We start from the raw sequence: 21,877 nt of genomic DNA, 5'->3' as shown, positions 1-21,877 counted from the left end.
GTATCATTTATTTCTGCTTTAATTTTTATTACTTCTTCCTTTCTGCTAGCTTTAGACTCTGTTTGTTGTTATTTTTCTAGTTCCTTTAGGTGCAAGGTTAGGTTGCTTATTGAGATTTTTCTTACTTCTTGAGGTGTGCCTATATTGCTATATACAAGGAAATATCCCCTCACACCTATCAGAATGGCTAAAATCAACAACACAAGAAACAACAGGTGTTGGGTGAGGATGTGGAGTTAGGGGAAGGAACTTTCTTGTACTGTCTGTGGGAATGCAAACTGGTGCAGCCAATCTGGAAAACAGTACGGAGGTTCCTCAAAAAGTTAAAAATAGAACTAACCTACAATCCAGCAATTGTATTACTAGATATCTACCAAAAGGATACAAAAGTATTAATTCAAGTGATATATACACCCTGGTGTTTATAGCAACATTATCTATAATAGCCAAATTATGGAAACAGCCCAAGTGTCCATTCACTGATAAATGGATAAAGAAGTGATATATATATTATATATATAACTTCAGTTTGGTAGTTTATATGTGTGTATATATACACACACACACATACACACACATACACATACACACACACACACAAACTGGAATATTTCTCAACCATGAAAAAGGATGAAATCTTGCCATTTGCAATGATATGGACAGAGCTAGAGAGTATTATGCTAAGTGAAATAAGTCAGTCAGAGAAAGAGACAATATGTGGAATTTAAGAAACAAAACAAACAAGCAACAGAAAATAACAACAACAACAACAACAACAAACAGAGAGGGAGGCAAACCAAGAAAGAGACTGTTAACTATAGAGAACACACTGATGGTTATCAGAGGGGCAGGTGGGCGGGGGAATGGGTTAAATAGGTGATAAGGATTAAGGAGTGTACTTGTTAGGATGAGCACTGGGTGTTGTATGGAAGTACTGAATCACTATATTTTATACCTGAAACTGATATTACAGTGTATGTTCCTTAACTGGAATTTAAATAAGAACTTAAAAAAATTTAAGTAAGATTTTAAAAACAAATGTATTAAAAATTCTAATATGACAATCATTTTATTGTTAGGATAATTAGTTTTAAGCTATGTAAATTATATTTCTGCTAGATACAGCTTAACTTTCAGACACATGAAAAAGACACATATGTATTAGAGCTTCTTAATATAAAGGAGATAATAAACAATAACTTAAAAAATAGAAAACTCAAGACTTTGGCAATTTTACATATAAAAAAGTCTCCTGTTATTTGGGTGGAAGGAAGGAGAATTTTTTATTTTCCAAATGTATTAGAGAAACATCATAATGGATTGTCATTTCAGCTGAAAAGAATATGTTGGACTTAATTCCTTGACTATAAGTGATATTAAAGTACTAAAACAATTTACCAGGCAAGAACTCAGAAAACTGCCCTTTTCCCGTATCTGTACCCTGTTTGCAGTACTTTCTTTTGAGTTGCTTCTGCTTTACTTCCATTCAAATCCTTCCACCATGTCCTCCTCATCAGTATCATGGTGAGTATCCCTGCCTGTCAAATCCTTCCACCACACTTGACAAGTCGAGCTATTTCTCTGAATAGTACTATAGTCTTCTTTCCCCACTCTTGTATATGAGATAACTGAGTGTTAATGAAAAATAACACAATGATGTAAATTGGTGCAACTAAAGGCATTTGAATTCCACCCTCAACTGTGTCATTTTAATCCACAGCCAATTATTTATTGTGCTTACTGTTATTATTATTCAAGACTATTGAGACTGTTAAGAATTTGTCTTCAGCTGCTTACAATGCCATTCACAAAGTTATCTTTATAACTACTCTTTAACTTTTTCCTTATGTTCAAAGCTACTCTTTTGGCCTCCTCTTTTATGACTGATACTATACTGTTCCATAAATTGATTTTCTTATAGCTGTCCTTGTTCTGGCTCACATTATTTCCACGAAGGCCAGGCTGGTAGCTTCCTGACTTGTCTTTCTTTTCTATCCACTACATAGAATCCTTCTTAAAACTATCAAATACCAGCTCCACTGCCACAGTAGCATATCCTTAACATAGTCTTCAGAGCTGTTCATTATAATCCTTTCCCTAATTTGCTAACCACATCTTCTAACAAAATCAACCATAATCTCTGTATTCTGGTAACATGGAATCATCATGTGTATATATTCATACCTTTGTTCAAAATCTCCTTTTTGGATTCTCTTCTTTACATGACTAAGTCCCATACAGTGTGGGCCTTTTCTCCTCTAGAATGCCTTCTAGAGCCCTACTAGGCTGGGTTATGTGTCCTTACATTATAAGGTGGTGACACAATATTTTTGAGGTAGTATTCTTTTATTTCCTCCTTGAACTTTGTCCAATTCAAGCTCCAGATTGAACCTGTGTCTGTTACCTCTAAGAAGTTAAGTTCATGAAAAGCCAAAAACATTTGCTTTTATTCCAAACACTTAAGGCAGGGGAATTGACAGAATTCAGAAGATAAAGTTCATGGAGAAATTGTATATGAAGTAGATTTAAGCCACAGTTGGTGGAGGGGAGAAGTAGGTGGTTGGTTGAAAAAAATGAGTTGATGAGAGACAGTGCTTTATGTTTTGATTGTTTGTTTTAACGTGCAAAGAATTTGAGTGACCATGGTAATAGGAGCTAGAGTTGTAAAGTAATGAAGTGTGTATTCTGAAACTGACATCAGATGTATTTGATTTCTCATGCCTTGCTGTTTCAGAAAGCCCTCCCTTACATTGACTTACACCATCAAAGAGGAAAAAAAGAACCTCAAAACTGACAGAGATTGAAGTTTTATAACTTAATCATGGAAGTATAGTGTCCTCGATGTGGTAATAAGTTGATTCTTAGGAAACAAAGGCTCTTTTTTTGCAAATAGTAGATGATCAGGTTTTGTTGATGGTGGAGAAGGTTGTGTATTCTGGAGGGAGGGAATACAGGGGGATAGGAATTCTTTGTACTTTAATTTTTTTCCCAAATTTTTATTGTGGTAAAATACATATAAAACTACATTTTAAACCATTGTTAAGTGTACAACTCAGTGGTACTAAGGACGGTGATACTGTGCAACCATCACCACCACTCTTCAGAGTTCTCCAGATCTCTTTTCATCTTGCAAACCTTAACCTCTGTACCCATTAAGCAATAACTCCCCATTCCCCCTCTCCCAGCCCCTGTAAACTACCATCCTACTTTATGTCTGTACGATTTTGACTCCCTAAGGAGTTCATAATTGGAATCACATCATATTTGCCTTTTTGTGATTGGATTATGGAACTCTCTGTACCCCCCACACAATTTTGCTATGAACCTAAAAATGCTCAAAAAATTAAAGTCTATTAATTAAAAACATAAAATCAAAGTTTTAAAAACACTTTTTGTAAAGAAAAATTATTTTTCTTTTTTTTAAAGATTTTATTTATTTGAGAGAGAGATAGAGACAGCACAAGTGGGTAGGAGGGGCAGAGGGAGAGGGAGAAGCAGAATCTCAGCCCAACTGACTGAACTACTCAGGTGCCCCAAGAAAAATAATTTTTCAAAGGAAATGAAGCATATTAAAAATAATTTTTTGAAGTGGATTTTAAAATTGGAACTTTTAAGTTCTAAGAGCAATATTTTTCTAGCAGTCATTCTTACAGTTCTAACAGAAATTGCTGTCTTTTCTCCCTCAATTCCCTATTAGCCATGTGGTTGGTCTGACTCCAACAATCAGCATTATAATGAATCCGAAGATTACCTAATCAAATATACCTTTCCATTACAATGTTTCTTTTTTTTAAGATTTTATTTATTTATTCATGAGAGAGAGAGAGAGAGGCAGAGAGAGAAGCAGGCTCTTAAGGAGCAGGGAGCCCGATGCGGGACTTGATCCCAGGACTCTGGGATCATGACCTGAGCTGAAGGCAGACGCTTAACCATCTGAGCCACCCAGGCGCCCCCATTACAATGTTTCATCTTCACTTTAAATATTTTATTTTGTTATTTAATATTCTTTTATTTACTTATTTATTTGAAAGAGAGTGAGAGAAAGCACAAGCAAGGGGGAGAGGCAGAGGGAGAGGGAGAAGCAGGCTCCCTGCAAAGCAGGGAGGCTGATGCGGGGCTGGATCCCAGGACCCTGGGACATGACCTGAGCCAGAAGGCAGATGCTTAACCAATGGAGCCACCCAGGAGCCCCATTGTTATTTAATATTCTTTATCAAGTGTGAAAATATCTACATTATTTGGGAATAATCCATCTACTGCTTTAAATTTTTAAATAAATAAGAAATAAGGTATTTTTAAAGTTTTGGGTTTATTCCAAAGCCTGAAATATTTTAAGTACCACAGATGATTTAGCATATGTCTTTACTACCTTTGCATATATGTCTATAAAATAGAGCTTTTATTTTATGTCTGCTAGTTGATTTATTTTCTTATTTGTTACATCAGTCAATATCATTTATAGAGGATAGTAGCCGCTATTAAGCAAAAGAAATACTTCTTTCTTTTAATATCACTCAAAATCTTTATAGAACTAAAATATGTAAAAGTAAATATTTTGTTTTTAATAATCACTCTTATCTAAAAAAACAGGTCTTAAATGCCATATACTCACCTCTGATCTATCCGTTTCTCAAGTTATCCATCTACTGACCTATCTATAATGCCATTGCATTTCTAGCTACTAAAGGAAAGTATTTTCGAGTGAGATTTCTTTAGCTTCCAACCCATTTCCATGATCTATATAAATCACACAGATGATGTGAGTATTTTTATCTGGTAAAGTGTATAACCACAAGTACTACTCAGCTCTCAACAGGATAGAAATATTAAGTTAATAGAGAAATCCTGGCTGCTAGATGGGACTTGGAAAGGGTAAAATTAATGATGAGGAAACATTTTTGTGTGCTTTGGTATCAAGGTCACTAGTTGGGGTTGGAAAGAGTTTTGAGAGTGCATCTTAAGCTCTTTCAGTGTTCTGCTGTTGGACTTATACTGCAGTTGAGAACATCAAACAAGAAGTAATAACTGTTAGCATATTAGCTAGTGATAACTTCTTAAAATGACACATCAAAAATCATCTATGTGGCAAAAATTTCTTTGATTTAAACAGAAACTGTAATTTGGATGGTTGGAACTTATCTGAGTTTCTGTTTTTTTTTTTCTTATCTTTTTTCGTATTTACTTCTTTTAAAATCAATCTGATTGCAGAATTACATGAAGATGTTTACCGAAGTCCAATGGGCTGTCTAAAATAAGATGGGGAAGAAATTTCCAAATTCACTGAAGTACAGACATGTGACCCTTCAAACTGTATTTCAATAGTGGTACACTGGGCAAACTATCATTCAGGCAGCCTTATTTTGACCGACTTCACAAAGAAGTAGGAGGATATACATATCGCAATCATTAAAGGCCATGAAATGTCATACTATGCTCAATCCTCTGCAGGCATTGGAATATTTACTTGAACTGCTACTTGCCATGAAATTTGTGAGAACTGAATGTGTTTTGTTAGAGTTTGTAGTGTGCAACAAGAAATTGTATTTTGCATTTACTGAAAAGTTTTGAAATTTTGCTATATGTGGGTAACAAAATGTCACCAAAGTATTATACTTATTTATAAAATATGTAAATCATATAAATATGTATGTAATCATATAAATTTGAGGGTTTTTTTGTTTTGTTTTGTATTGTTTTTTCAGATGAGGGAAATTCTTATGTAGTGGATACTCTTGAAAATTTTAGATATGTTATTTGGGAAAAAGATATTTCCACACTCCCATAAATACATTTCTAATGGACATATAAAAGCTAGAGTTGTCAAAAGTTGTTCTTTATTCATTCTAGTAATTTTAAGTCAATATGTTCTACATGCCAAGTCTATAGTAAGGATAATTCTTAATAATTATAACTATATTTATTAAACACATACTCTAAGCCAAGCATGTGCAGTGCATTATCTCACAGAGTCCTCTTGTAGGATCAATCTTATAATCCTGTGGCCATTACTATTATCCTCATTTTATTTATTCATTAAATAATACTTACAGAGTTTCTTTTATGTTATAGTTAGGGAAACCAAGGCTCACCAATTTTAACTAATTGCCTAAAAATTACATTTGTATTGACAGTTGGAATACAAATTAAAGGACTCTGATTTTATGATCCATTGTTGAAATTATTAACATGATACAAAAGTGAATATATATAATGACAAAATCTTAGAAAAGAGAAATACAAAATCTATGTGAAAAATAATTTTACATTTTATATGGCTGAGGCTGTTTCTAGAATATGAAAATATTTAAACTAGAGAATTATAAGTATATGATTGTTTAATGTAGTTGAGTTTAAATATGAAGCATTCTAGAGAAAGCTTATTAACATATTTCTCAGATAATAGCTTTTATTAAAATCAAAATGATATTTTACCAAACATTCTTAAGTGAAGGGATTGGACAAGAGTAACTCAAAAGATAATTTATTAGTTCCCTCTTAGCTTACCATTTGCATATCAGGCCTAAAGACATTACAACCTGGATGAGGTCAGACAAATAGGTAATGGAAAAGCAAAGACTGTAACCCTGTTCTATGACCAAAAATCTTTTGTTTTGTTTAACAAATCAAAGTTAACATAATGCTTATATTTTGTACTTTAGCACTATACGTTTTTATGAGAAAACACCTCAAATAACTCGGCACTCTAAATTAATTATGTTTATATTTCATTGGAATCATTAGAGATAGTTAGCTCATCAAAATCTGTTTTTTTCCTTCCTCTGCTGTTCCTATTTTCAATTCAGTATCAATCTATTTCATACCCTATCCCTAGAGCAAACTTCTGAACTCCTAACCCATTTGTAAGACAACCTCAACAGTGACATGATACATTGCTTGTGAGTTTTACCTGTTGTTATCCATCTCACTCTTCTTTGTGCCCCTAATTCTTTGCCCCACTACTTGGGCACACTCAAATCCTGCCCTATGCCCTTTGGGAACCACTAAGAAAAGTATCAATGACTATTCTTTTCATCTGTCTTATTTATAGCAAGTAAAATAGAACCTTACAAATAAAAATAAGTATAGTTTATTAAAGTTTATTTCAATTTACATCAATTCTATATTAAGTATTGTTTGATAAATTGCATATTATGTATATAAATGAAGAGATGCATCATGATTGGGAGTCTGAAAAGACCATCTTTAGAATTCTAAGGAATTATTTTGCTTTATGATTTGGTGTCTTTCATCTTTTAAGGTTTCATCTTTGTTTTAAATCTGTTTGAAGAGTTTTTATAATGCTGTGAAGGCATAGAAATTATAAAATGATGTGCGTGTTAAATATACCGCACTTTTTTGGGAACAAATGCTTTTTATCAAGTTATGAGAGAACATGATATAAGTTCTTGATTAAAATTCATTTAATGTGTCATCTGACTGAATGTACTTAAAAGAAATCTTTGACATGTTGATCAGTATAAAATTGATTTAATCTCAGCTGAAACTTAAGTTCAGCGTTAGTCATGGATAATTACTGTCAGAAAGGATATGTTCTAGCTATTCATTTACATAATATGAGCTTTCTTTTGGATTGCATATGAATTAATTAAATTTCCTTTAATTGTAGCAACTACATTCAACATGCAGCTTCTAGCTAGTTCATTAACTTCTAGAAAATGACCAATATCCTAATACAAATCTGAACTGGACTACAGGCTTTGAGAGGAAAAAAGAGGAGAGATTTGAAGAAAGCAATTCACCAACCTAGATATATGAGAAGTGACTTCATTTTTAGCACAGCATTCCTCCCCAAAAAGATAACTACTGATTCAGTTAGCCAACTCACTTGTGACTAAAATGTAGAATGATCAAACTCTCAATAAACATTAAACTCATTCTTTGACAGTAAAAAATTATTCTCTTGATAAATCTTAAAGTATTTGATACAAAAGAACCCCACCCAATTTAGAATTAATAGTAAGAACACAAAGAAAATATGATGTGTAAAATTATAGAAAATACAAGCATGTGAGTCAGATTTCTGACAGCCACATCTTGGACTCTATAAACATTAGATCAACAATTGGCATAAATACTGGCATAAGGTTGAGGAAAAAGATTTTCCAAATTGAAATCAGTCATTATTTTACGGTCACAGCTGACATAACTTTGGACTTTTTTAATGTATTGCATTGAGCATTAAAAGGCAATAATGCCAGCAGAAAAATTTGCCCAGTATTATATTCACCTAGCTAATTGTTTTTCTTTATCTTTGCTTAGTTGCTTCTAAATACTTGCATTATTTTATATGTTTTTAATCATAGCATAAACTTCTCATCTTTTCCACTTAAGAACATTGCCTAATGGTTTACCTAGCCTTCTTCTTTGTGTTATATTTATTTTAAATATAAAATAGAATTTCAATAAATCAAAGACCCTGAAGTATGATCCCATCATCACATGAGAACTTGGAAATACAAATTTTGGGCTACATATAGTCCCGATCTACTGAATCAAAAACTCTGAGGTGGATTGAAGGCAGAATCAATGTTCTAACAACTTCTCTAGGCCATTTTCATGCATGCTAAACTTCAGAACTACCACATTAAATATACCTTACAAAATTTACAAAAATATTTCAGTGAGTTATCATATAAAATAAGACTGCATTGGGAAGATTTGTTCAGTAAATTATGTATCTTTTTATTTCTTTTTCTTATTTTTTAATTTTATAGATTGTGTTCTCAGCAATTGGAATGTGGTATCAAAGAGTTTCAAATATTTAAAAATTGGGGCACCTGGGTGGCTCAGTCACTAAGTGTCTGCCTTTGGCTCAGGTCATGGTCCCAGGGTCCTGGGATCAGGCCCGCAATCAGGTTCCTTGCTTGGCGGGAAGCCTGCTTCTCCCTCTCCCACTCCCCCGCTTATGTTCCTTCTCTCACTTTGTCTCTCTCTCTGTCAAATAAATAATAACTTAAAAAACACAAGTATTTAAAAATTGTTTTCAAGAAGATTTATCCCAATTTATACTGCTATCAAAAGATGTGCTTTAAAAAAAACACAGTTGATAGTATTGGTCTTCTCTTTTTGTAATATTAAATTTGCTACACTCCATTTGGAAATACATGTATGTATTAAAGTAAAAGTACTGTGTAGGTTTCATTTAAAAACAAAGTTGATTTTTAAATACTTGTTCATTTGTATATATCTGTTCTTATGAAAATTAGTCTCTAAAAAGGTGGTTATAATAATAACAACAACAACTAGCAATTAAATGAAGTTTTATATGTGCCAAGCCCTTTAGTTTTGATAACCCTATGAGAATATGGTATGATCCTGATTTTACAGATGAGGAAACTGAGTTACAGATGTTTAGGTCCTGAAGATTGTAACTGATTGGGTTATGGTTTAAACTCTGGATCAGAATCTATGTTCTTAATGATATGATGTCATCATGTGGAGAGATGGTTTTAAATCAACAAGCTAAAAATATACACTAAATATCTAATAAAATTACTGTCATTTATTACTTCCTAAATGTTTTCTTTCTTTTTTACAAAATATAGGTGTCACTGATGGTTATACACACACACATACACACACACATATATACACACATGCATATGTATATATGTATGTATATATAATATATATATATATATATATATATCTGTGTGTGTCTCTCATATGTATGTTAGTTTACTGACTTTTATTTTACTTTCCAGTTAAATTCTCAAAGGAGAAAAGCCAAATCTGTCTATAAAATTGTAGGAATTCAAGTTGATTAGTTTGGTTTTAGTACAAGACTGCTGGACACACCTACTCTTTTCTGATGCCAATGGAGATTGTTAAACTGAATAAATAGCAAGAAAATTGAATTCTTCATGATTTATTCATTTAGTTGAGAAATGTATTAGTGATTGTCCAGTGGCAAAGGTCAAAACAAGAAAAGATCAGCTGTCAGAACCCACCAAGAAGTTTTCAAGGCACAATTATTTTCCATTCCTATTTCCTGCTTTATATACATACATGTCATTTCTCCTATCCAGAATTCTCTTCATGTAAAAGTTGACATTTATTTAACATTTACTATATGACAAGGAAGTGATTCCTGCAGATTATTACAGGTAGTAGTATTTTGTACAACTTTAGGAGGTGGTCTATACTATTACCAACATTTAACAGATGAGACAACTTGGCCCAAAGAAGTAATTTCTCCAAAGACATACAGCTAGTAAATGGTAGAACCAGGATTTGAACTCAGGCAGCTTAATTTTGTGGATCCTCTTCTTAAGGACCACGCTACTCATTGGAGCGGGAGAAGAGAGCTACATCACAGGAGAGTAGGAGGGGGAGAATGTTGAGTGTGAGACAGGTCATCTACCTGTCTGATACAAGTCTCCTTTGCCCTGAGAACAACTGAACCCTGATTATACTATATTTCTCTTAAACTTCTTTTTATTTTATACTTTGACATGCACATATTATTTAGACATATGACTACAAATGATTTTCCTCTTCTTTATCTTCAGGATTCCTGATTCAGGATGGCCCTTTGGGGTCTTGTGAAAATAAATACTGTGGTTTGGGAAGGCACTGTGTCATCAGCAGAGAGACAGGGCAAGCAGAATGTGCCTGTATGGACCTTTGCAAGCGGCACTACAAACCTGTGTGTGGATCTGATGGAGAATTTTATGAAAACCACTGTGAAGTGCATAGAGCTGCTTGCCTGAAAAAGCAAAAGATTACCATTGTTCACAATGAAGACTGCTTCTTTAAAGGTAAATACAGGGTGGACCTAAAGTGTCACCTTCTCTTCCTTTCCTTTTCTCAACTACTGCCTTTAAGTTTAAATTCTAGCATGATTTTATATCAGCAAGTATTTGAAAAGGGACAGAAAAAAATGTGAGTTTAATTACATCAATAAACAGTAAGTATATAGAAATGTACACAGATATAATTCTGAATCTCAATTATCAGTACAAAGTTGGCCAAAATATGACTCAAATTTAATATAGCTTACAGCATTGCACCATATGGCTTCCCAATCATGGCAGTTATCTTAGGACACAGGGAGGCCAATTCAGTCAACAGGCCAAATCCACCCAGTGAAAAGCACCTGGAGTGGAATTGAGTGAATAGTGAATGCCAAGCCATGCTGTGATAACATCTCATGTCTTCCTGATTAAAAACGATGGGTTTCAGTTTGCACCACATAATTCAGATTATATGGAACCTGTAAATGCCCACTGAAATAACTCTGAAAAACTCTGCTAAATTTAATTAGTAAATTTGGGATTACAATAATTTAAAAACCTAAAAAATATTGGTATTTACTTTCATAGTACTCAAAACAACTGGTTACTGTTTATAAAAAGTACTGCTGAATTATAATTTGAGAAATTATTTTAACATGGTCTATAAGTAAATAAATCATTGAACATTTCTAATGTCATTTATTCCTAAACTTATTTTGTCTTTATTTGTTTCTACTGAAGAAAATATTTGCTTATTCTTAGTCATAACCCAGACTGAAATTCTGAGATGTTAAATATACAGAACTTTCCTCATTCAAATAGATTAGTGATCAACCTGATTTCTAGTCTTCAATTGGTTCCTATCCCATTTTTTCATAATTTTCCTCAAGTTTATTTACATTTAAGACTTGTCTGATATTACGGTAAAATGACTAAAAACTTTCCTTTTCCAACATGGTAGAATAAATAAAATATTATTTCCAAGGTGATAATAAAATGATACAGAGCTTTTCAAATGATGTAAGGTGCAATACTCTGTAGTCAGTGTGGCTACTAGAAGCCCATTGATATAGTTGAAGTAAAGTGATAATAGTTTCTTTACCACAGTGAACTATGTGCAACTTGAATTCATGCACAGAGTATTTTATATCAGGTTCTCTTCTTGTACAGAAAGAATAGCAGTTGCTTTGGTTTCAAGTACAATTTATTCCCTTCTATCAAATCTATTTTACATATAACTAAAATTAATTCTATTAGCATTGTGCTTTAAAACTCATGAAAGTGTAGTGTATGTGTGTGTGTGTATGTGTGTGTGAGTATTTATTCTGTCATTTTGACATGAGATGCTATATTGGCAACACTGCTATATAAATAATATTCTATTAAGGTAATGTAGAAACATTCTCAAAATGAAGTTTTGTCCAACTGACACCCAGCAATCGATTATGTGGAAACATATGATATTAAATAGCATGTGAGAAAAAAACATTTGGTGTATTTTAATGTTCAACTTTATTACTGGATGCTTAGGCATAATGCAACTCAATATGTATATCAGTATGGACATAGATGAACTGGATATAGCTAGGAATTTTGTCTTCCTGTGAGTTCATAAAACAATGGTTTGAAAAACTTTTGTCTTTCAGACTAATACTGAGTATATTTATCAATTCTTTGATTGTTTCAAAATGCTTTCTCATCATATATAAGTCAAAATACTTTCTTATTTCATTATACGTAGCATTAAAATTTCATTTATATTATCTGGGTTAGTTACCAAGGGTTTATGCATTTCTCAGGTCTCAGAATTTGTGTCTTCTGCTTATTTATTTTGGGATTTTGCCTAACACATATCTACCTCACAAAAGAACTTTATTTCAGCAGAAAGGAACTAAATGATATACCACAAAACAATAAGTGGCCTGCCTGTCTTATGGGTGTGCAGATGGCCAAGTTTTAGGTGTAAAACAAGATTCGTTATAGCTAAAGGCCTGACATGTTTGTGATGGCCAAAATTAAACCTTATGATTGTGAACTTTATTTTCCGTAGAATGTCTGCAATTATATTGTTTCCAATAATGGCCCAATGGAAAAAGCAAATCAAAATATTAAGTTCAAGAACTGCTAAAAACCTATGTTTAATTAGATTTTTTTAATAGAAAAAAATCAAACTAAATAATAGGAATGAGTTTTCCTCCGCAAAAAACCATTTCGTCTTTTAGATCTAATAAAAGGTAATTATGCGGGGTGCCTGGGTGGCTCAGTCCGTAAGCATCTGCCGTCTGCTCAGGTCATGATCCCAGAGTCCTGGATTGAGCCCCAGGTCAGGCTCCCTGCTCAGTGGGGAGCCCGCTTCTCCTTCTCCTCCCCTCTCCTGTGTGCTCTCTTGCTGCCTCTGTCTCTCTCTCTCAAATACACAAAAATCTTATTAAAAAAGGTAATTATGCAAACCTTAGCATAAGAGTCAACAAACAAGAACCTAGAGACCAAACCCAGGTTGCAGTCCCCTTTTATTTAAGCAATGTGTTATTGGAACAGAGCCACATCCGTTTATTTAGGAATTCCCTTTGGGTGTTTTTGCAAAACAAAAGGAGAGTTGAGTATTTATAGCAGAGATTGTATGGCCTGCAAAGCCTAGAAAACATTTCGTCTGGATTTTCCCGTAAAAAGTTGGTTAACCTCTGCTTTAAAAGATTACAAATATTGAAAGATCTTTTCTATATCTTCTTGGCTATGGTGATAAATATAGGGACCTACTCACATGTTACATTTGAATAAAAATAAACACATACCCATAAACAAATTGATACACGTAAAACAGGAAATCTGAGTAAGATCAGTGGATAGTGTTAAAGATGATATCTTGGTTATGATATTGTACTATAGGTTTTCAAAATATTACGATTCGTAGAAACTGGGTGAAGGGTCCATGGAATCTCTCTCATTTCTTTTAACCCCATATGACTCTACAGTTGTCTCAAAATAAAAAGACTAATGCAAAATAACTACTGGAAAAATATTAGCAAATACTTAAGATAATTTTAAAGTATGGTTTGCATTATTCATTAATTATTTCAACTTTAAGTCTTATTTCACATATCAAATTTATCAGGTTTATGTTTGCCATTTATATTTAAACTTAATAAAATGAATTATATCTGTACAATCATGTTTATTGATTGTATTAAAATTAAGATTAGGAAACAAGTTAAAGAGATTTATATCTATATTTATATTTACATCATTATATCTATGCATATATTTATACTTATAACTATATCTATATAGCTTCCTTCTATTATATGTGTTAAATATTTAAATGCCTCTGTAGTATGCTTAGCATTTACTATTACTAACTCTTAAATAGAGACATGGATTCACTAAGAATTTTCTTTAATGATTTATGATTTGTGGAACTATAAATGAAACATAGATCTAGAAATATAGCATCTTTACATTTATTTCTATTCACATTTATGTGATTACAAAGAAACTGGTTAAAATAGGATATAGAATATTGTAGTATTTGTTTATTGGCATCAAATACTATAAGATGATACTTGATGTATGTTGGGGAGGAAAGAAGTTTTCTCTACTTTTCTAAATTCTTATGGCTGGCCTCATAATCAAATTGACATGGGACAAGTAAGAAGGGAAAAATAAATTTAATTATGTACAAATGAGGCCCCATAAGAATATGAAACTCATTGGCAGGGAATTGCGGTTTATATGCGTCCTGAAGTAAGAGAGGGTAAGGGTCTGGGACTTCAAACTGGAGAAGAAAATTCACAGGGAGATGGAAGAACTAAGGTTTGGTAAGCAAATGTTTGCCATGTCTTGCTGAGAAGTTTTCCTTATGTTAAAAAAAAAAAAAGTTATCTTAAGTAATAACTCACTTCTTGGTACAGGACCCCTATCTAAATTCTTTTAGACAGCCAAGGGGTGGGGGGACCAAAAAGCTCTTCTTGTGTAGGGCCTTTATTGTCTTCAAATAAGATTGTCTGGGAATAATCCTCATGCCAAAGCGGCACATTCTGAGGTGAAGTGTACTGAACCCCATCACATAGCATAAAACATTCTATTTCTGTGTAGTGTCTAGTTATTTCTTGTGATGGCAGTTTGGGCTTAAAGTCATCGCTCATCCTCACTCCACCCCCAAAGGACTTCTAGCTTCTGCAATTCACATCACTAATAACAAGTATAATTTTCTCTCACCCTGACTCCAGGTCAGTCTGTCTTACACAGCAGAATTTACTTACTCAGAGAATAAATAGAAACTAGAGTGAGAAACTCAAGATACAACCTATGCTAAAATGAATAAGGAATTAAACTTTTTATGAGAAAGTCAATTGAACAGAAACCCTTTTGCCATTTACTGGGCTGAGAATAAAACTGCCATAAAAGCAAATGTTCTGTGCACTTAAATGTTCATCACAAACAATAACAACTTGGGAAATATGTTTTTTATGGCTATGTGTGCACTATTTGAATGATATCTGACATTGTGTTCTTTTTCTTTGGTATAATCTGGAGAGACATTCATATTCCATTTTTAATTGGTTCTTTTACCTGATTTCTTTTTAAAGGTGGGACTCATAGAACTTGAGCTAGAAAACTAAGCTGCCAATGACACAATGATATTTTAAAATATAACAGTAATTTCTGTGTTAATACATGTGGGATTTTAGATTACTTTTTCATTTTTTTTTTGAAGGGAGGCTTTGTAAAGCTTCTGTTTTTTGTCTAGTCTTTTATGCCATTTCATGAAAAATAGTAATCGTGATAAGTATTTAAACTTTGGAAAATAACACCCAGATATTTGTTTGTTTAGGTTTGGTTTTTGGTCAGTATTAGCCAAGTGCAGGATGATAGTGAAATTAATAAATTGGACAACTACAAATATACATTAACTATTTAAGGCCATAATGAAGACACAGAAACTCTAGTTCTCTTGAATGCCCTCAGTACACACAACGTTAAAACCAATTTGATTAATCCCCGAAGTTTGGGTAGATTTACAGTAAAACTTCCTGAATTTGGTGATATAAAATTGATTAAGTTGTGTTTCACTTTTAAGGTTTATCTCACATTTAACATGTAATCAAAGTTAACAATATAGTTTTGTTGCCACTCTAATCAAAATTTGAAATATAGAATTCTATGTATTGCTCATTACATCTATAGAAATCATTGTAATGTGGACACTCAGAAAGTTACCATTTGTTATTAAAATCATACCAAATGTTTATTTCTCCTCTGTTTTTTGAAAACTCTATAACAGATTCTGTAAACATTACATATTATATGGACTTACTTTCCATTTATAGATAGTAGATAAATGATATATTTTACATAGACTATGAAAAATGATCCAAAAGAAAGAGATTTAGATACTGACTACTTAACAAATGCATTAAAAGATATTACCAGAAAGTACTGGTTATAATAATTAATATATTGAATATTATTTATTTCAAAACACTTTCACAAGTATTATATTGTTTCATCATAATAACAAGCCAATGTACTATAAAGAAGGCAACAAGACTAAGATTTTAAAAATGGCTTGCCAACACTTGTATAGCAAGTTAATGTTACTGGGATAAGAACCAAGGGATTCTGTCTTCTCCTATAGTGCATGTATGCTCCAAATATTCTGCTGTAATATATAATACCATGATATCTTACTTGCTTATGATTTTTAAAACTTCACTTTCAATAGTGATTTCCATGAATATGTGACATTATTCAGAAACATTCTTGCTCACTGTGGTATTTTATTTTATTTAATTTTTTATTGTTATGTTAATCACCATATATTACATCATTTGTTTTGGTGTAGTGTTCCATGATTCATTGTTTGTTCATAACACCCAGTGCTCCATGCAGAATGTGCCCTCTTTAATACCCATCACCAGGCTAACCCATCCCCCTACCCTCCTCCCCTCTAGAACCCTCAGTTTGTTTTTCAGAGTCCATCATCTCTCCTGGTTCGTCTCCCCCTCTGACTTACTCCCCTTCATTCTTCATCTCCTGCTATCTTCTTCTTTTTCTTTTTTCTAAAATATGTTGTGTTATTTGTTTCAGAAGTACAGATCTGTGATTCAACAGTCTTGCACAATTCACACCGCTCACCGTAGCACATACCCTCCCCAAAGCCTATCACCCAGCCACCCCATCCCTCCCACCCCCAACCACTCCAGTAACACTCAGTTTGTTCCTGAGATTAAGAATTCCTCATATCAGTGCGGTCATATGATACATATCTTTCTCTGATTGACTTATTTCACTCAGCATAACACCCTCCAGTTCCATCCACGTCATTGCAAATGGCAAGATCTCATTCCTTTTGATGGCTGCATAATATTCCATTGTGTATATATACCACTTCTTCTTTATCCATTCATCTGTCGATGGGCATCTTGGCTCTTTCCACAGTTCGGCTATTGTGGACATTGCTGCTATAAACATTGGGGTGCATGTACCCCCTTCAGGTCCCTACATTTGTATATTTGGGGTAAATACCCGGTAGTGCAATTGCTGGATCGAATGGTAGCTCTAATTTCAACTGTTTGAGGAACCTCCATACTGTTTTCCAGAGGGGTTGCACCAGCTTGCATTCCCACCAACAGTGTAGGAGGGTTCCCCTTTCTCCACATCCCCGCCAACATCTGTCGTTCCCTGACTTGTTAATTTTAGCCATTCTGACTGGTGTGAGGTGGTATCTCACTGAGGTTTTGATTTGGATTTCCCTGATGCCGAGCGATGTTGAACACTTTTTCATGGGCCTGTTGGCCATTTGGATGTCATCTTTGGAAAAATGTCTGTTCATGTCGTCTGCCCATTTCTTGATTGGATTATTTGTTCTTTGGGTGTTGAGTTTGATAAGTTCTTTATAGATTTTGGATACTAGCCCTTTATCTGATATGTCATTTGCAAATATTTTCTCCCATTCTGTCGGTTGTCTTTTGGTTTTGTGCACTGTTTCTTTTGCTGTGCAAAAGCTTTTTATCTTGATGAAATCCCAATAGTTCATTTTTGCCTTGGCTTCCCGTGCCTTTGGTGATGTTTCTACGAAGAAGTTGCTGCGGCTGAGGTCGAAGAGGTTGCTACCTGTGTTCTCCTTTAGGATTTTGATGGACTCCTGTCACATGTTGAGGCCTTTCAACCATTTGGAGTCTATTTTTGTGTGTGGTGTAAGGAAATGGTCCAGTTTCATTCTTCTGCATGTGGCTGTCCAATTTTCCCAACACCATTTGTTGAAGAGACTGTCTTTTTTCCATTGGACATTCTTTCCTGCTTTGTCAAAGATAAGTTGACCATAGAGTTGAGGGTCCATTTCTGGGCTCTCGATTCTGTTCCATTGATCTATGTGTCTGTTTTTGTGCCAGTACCATACTGTCTTGATGATGACAGCTTTGTAATAGAGCTGGAAGTCCGGGAATTGTGATGCCGCCAGCTTTGCTTTTCTTTTTCAATATTCCTCTGGCTATTCAAGGTCTCTTCTGGTTCCATACAAATTTTAGGATTATTTGTTCCATTTCTTTGAAAAAGGTGGATGGTATTTTGATGGGGATTGCATTGAATGTGTAGATTGCTCTAGGTAGCACTGACATCTTCACAATGTTGGTTCTCCCAATCCATGAGCATGGAACCTTTTTCCATTTCTTTGTGTCTTCTTCAATTTCCTTCATGAGTATTTTATAGTTTTCTGAGTACAGATCCTTTGCCTCTTTGGTTAAATTTATTCCTAGGTATCTTATGGTTTTGGGTGCAATTGTGAATGGGATCGACTCCTTGATTTGACTCTCTTCTGTCTTGTTGTTGGTGTATAGGAATGCCACTGATTTCTGTGCATTGATTTTATAGCCTGCCACTTGACTGAATTCCTGTATGAGTTCTAGCAGTTTTGGGGTGGAGTCTTTTGGGTTTTCCACATACAGTATCATATCATCTGCAAAGAGTGAGAGTTTGACTTCCTCTTTGCCGATTTGGATGCCTTTGATTTCTTTTTGTTGTCTGATTGCTGTGGCTAGGACTTCTAATACTATGTTGAATAGCAGTGGTGAGAGTGGACATCCCTGCCACATTCCTGACCTTAGGGGAAAAGCTCTCAGCTTTTCCCCATTGAGAATGATATTCGCTGTAGTTTTTTTGTAGATGGTTTTTATGATAGTGAGGTATGTACCCTCTATCCCTATACTCTGAAGAGTTCTGATCAAGAAAGGATGTTGTACTTTGTCAAATGCTTTTTCTGCATCTATTGAGAGGATCCTATGATTCTTGTTCTTTCTTCTGTTAATGTATTGTATCACGTTGATTGATTTGCGGATGTTGAACCAGCCTTGCAGCCCAGGGATAAATCCCACTTGGTCGTGGTGAATAATCCTTTTAACGTACTGTTGGATCCTATTGGCTAGTATTTTGGTGAGAATTTTTGCATCCATGTTCATCAAGAATATTGGTCTGTAATTCTCCTTTTTGATGGGCTCTTTGTCTGGTTTGGGGATCAAGGTAATGGTGGCCTCATAAAATGAGTTTGGAAGTTTTCTTTCCATTTCTATTTTTTGGAACAGTTTCAGGAGAATAGGTATTAATTCTTCTTTGAATGTCTGATAGAATTCCCCTGGGAAGCCATCTGGCCCTGGGCTTTTGTTTCTTGGGAGATTTTTGATGACTGCTTCAATTTCCTTAGTGGTTATAGGTCTGTTCAGGTTTTCTATTTCTTCCTGGTTCAATTTTCGTAGTTGATACATCCCTAGGAATGCACCCATTTTTTCCAGGTTATCTAATTTGCTGGCATAGAGTTGCTCATAATATGTTCTTATAATTGTTCGTATTTCTTTGGTGTTGGTTGTGATCTCTCCCCTTTCATTCATGATTTTGTTGATTTGGGTCATTTCTCTTTTCTTTTTGATCAGTCTGGCCAGGGGTTTATCAATCTTGTTAATTCTTTCAAAGAACCAGCTCCTAGTTTCGTTGATCTGTTCTACTGTTCTTTTGGTTTCTATTTCATTGATTTCTGCTCTGATCTTTATGATTTCTCTTCTCCTGCTGGGTTTAGGCTTTATTTGCTGTTCTTCCTCCAGCTCCTTTAGGTGTAGGGTTAGGTTGTGTATTTGAGACCTTTCTTGTTTCTTGAGAAAGGCTTGTATTGCTATATAATTTCCTCTCAGGACTGCCTTTGCTGTATCCCAGAGATTTTGGACAGTTGTGTTTTCATTTTCATTGGTTTCCATGAATTTTTTTAATTCTTCTTTAATTTCCTGGTTGACCCATTCATTCTTTAGTAGGATGCTCTTTAGCCTCCATGTATTTGAGTTCTTTCCAACTTTCCTCTTCTGATTGAGTTGTAGTTTCAAAGCATTGTGGTCTGAAAATATGCAGGGAATCATCCCAATCTTTTGGTACCGGTTGAGACCTGATTTGTGACCTAGGATGTGATCAATTCTGGAGAATGTTCCATGGGCACTAGAGAAGAATGTGTATTCCGTTGCTTTGGGATGGAATGTTCTGAATATGTCTGTGAAGTCCATTTGGTCCAGTGTGTCATTTAAAGTCTTTATTTCCTTGTTGATCTTTTGCTTAGGTGATCTGTCCATTTCAGTCAGGGGGGTGTTAAAGTTCCCCACTATTATTGTATTGTTGTGAATGTGTTTCTTTGCTTTTGTTATTAATTGCCTTATATAATTGGCTGCTCCCATGTTCGGGGCATAGGTATTTACAATTGTTAGATCTTCTTGTTGGATAGACCCTTTAAGTAGGATATAGTGTCCTTCCTCATCTCTTATTACAGTCTTTGTTTGAAAATCTAGTTTGTCTGATATAAGGATTGCCACCCCAGCTTTCTTTTGGTGTCCATTAGCATGGTAAATGGTTTTCCACCCCCTCACTTTCCATCTGGGGGTGTCTTTGGGTCTAAAATGAGTCTCTTGCAGACAGCATATGCATGGGTCTTGTTTTTTAATCCAATCTGATAGCCTGTGTCTTTTGATTGGGGCATTTAGCCCATTTACATTCAGGGTAACTATTGAAAGGTATGAATTTAGTGCCATTGTAGTGCCTGTAAGGTGACTGTTACTGTATGTTGTCTGTGTTCCTTTCTGATCTTTGCTGCTTTTAGGCTCTCTCTTTGCTTAGAGGACCCCTTTCAATATTTCTTGGAGGGCTGGTTTCGTGTTTGCAAATTCCTTTAGTTTTTGTTTGTCCTGGAAGCTTTTTATCTCTCCTTCTATTTTCAATGACAGCCTAGCTGGATATGGTATTCTTGGCTGCATATTTTTCTCGTTTAGTGCTCTGAAGATCTCTTGCCAGTCCTTTCTGGCCTGCCAGGTCTCTGTGGATAGGTCCGTTGCCAGTCTAATATTTTTACCATTGTAGGTTACATATCTCTTCTCCCGAGCTGCTTTCAGGATTTTCTCTTTGTCTCTGAGACTCGTAAATTTTACTATTAGATGTCGGGGTGTTGACCTGTTATTATTTATTTTGAGAGGGGTTCTCTGTGCCTCCTGGATTTTGATGCCTGTTTCCTTCCTCACATTAGGGAAGTTCTCTGCTATTATTTGCTCCAATATACCTTCTGCCCCTCTCTCTCTTTCTTCTTCTTCTGGGATCCCAATTATTCTAATGTTGTTTTGTCTTATCGTATCACTTATCTCTCGAATTCTGCCCTCGTGATCCTGTAGTTGTTTCTCCCTCTTTTTCTCAGCCTCTTTATTTTCCATCATTTGGTCTTCTATATCGCTGATTCTCTCTTCTGCCTCATTTATCCTAGCAGTTAGTGCCCCCATTTTTGATTGCACCTCATTAATAGCCTTTTTGATTTCGACTTGGTTAGATTTTAGTTCTTTTATTTCTCCAGAAAGGGTTTCTCTAATAACTTCTACGCTTTTTTCAAGCCCAGCTAGTATCTCTAAAGTCATGATTCTGAACTCTAGGTCCGACATCGTACTAATATCAGTATTGAGTAGGTCACTGGCTGACGGTACTACCTCTTGTTCTTTTTGCTGAGGTGATTTTTTTCGTCTTGTCATTTTGTCCAGAGGAGAATAGATGAATGAGAGAACAAAATGCTAACAGGTTTACAACGTCCCCAGCAAATATACTGTATACAAATCAGA

At 34.5% G+C, this 21,877-nt stretch overlaps 1 protein-coding gene across 2 annotated transcripts in view; it reads left to right on the top strand.

Annotated features, from left to right (window-relative positions):
• Positions 1–21,877, top strand: part of FSTL5 (follistatin like 5) — a 747,693-nt gene that overhangs the window by 211,458 nt on the left and 514,358 nt on the right. For both annotated transcript variants that reach the window (XM_025873977.2, XM_025873976.2), the window contains exon 4: positions 10,533–10,781. In XM_025873977.2, coding sequence (XP_025729762.1) covers positions 10,533–10,781 — 249 coding nt within the window. The remainder of the gene's footprint in view (positions 1–10,532; positions 10,782–21,877) is intronic.

This window comes from Callorhinus ursinus, unplaced genomic scaffold (assembly GCF_003265705.2).
Source record: "Callorhinus ursinus isolate GAN/ISIS: 27379988/994484 unplaced genomic scaffold, GSC_fseal_2.0 scaffold4, whole genome shotgun sequence".
Classification (NCBI taxonomy): Eukaryota; Metazoa; Chordata; class Mammalia; order Carnivora; family Otariidae; genus Callorhinus; species Callorhinus ursinus.
Note: the sequence above shows the minus strand (reverse complement) of the source record. Positions and strands in the feature narration are given on the sequence as shown.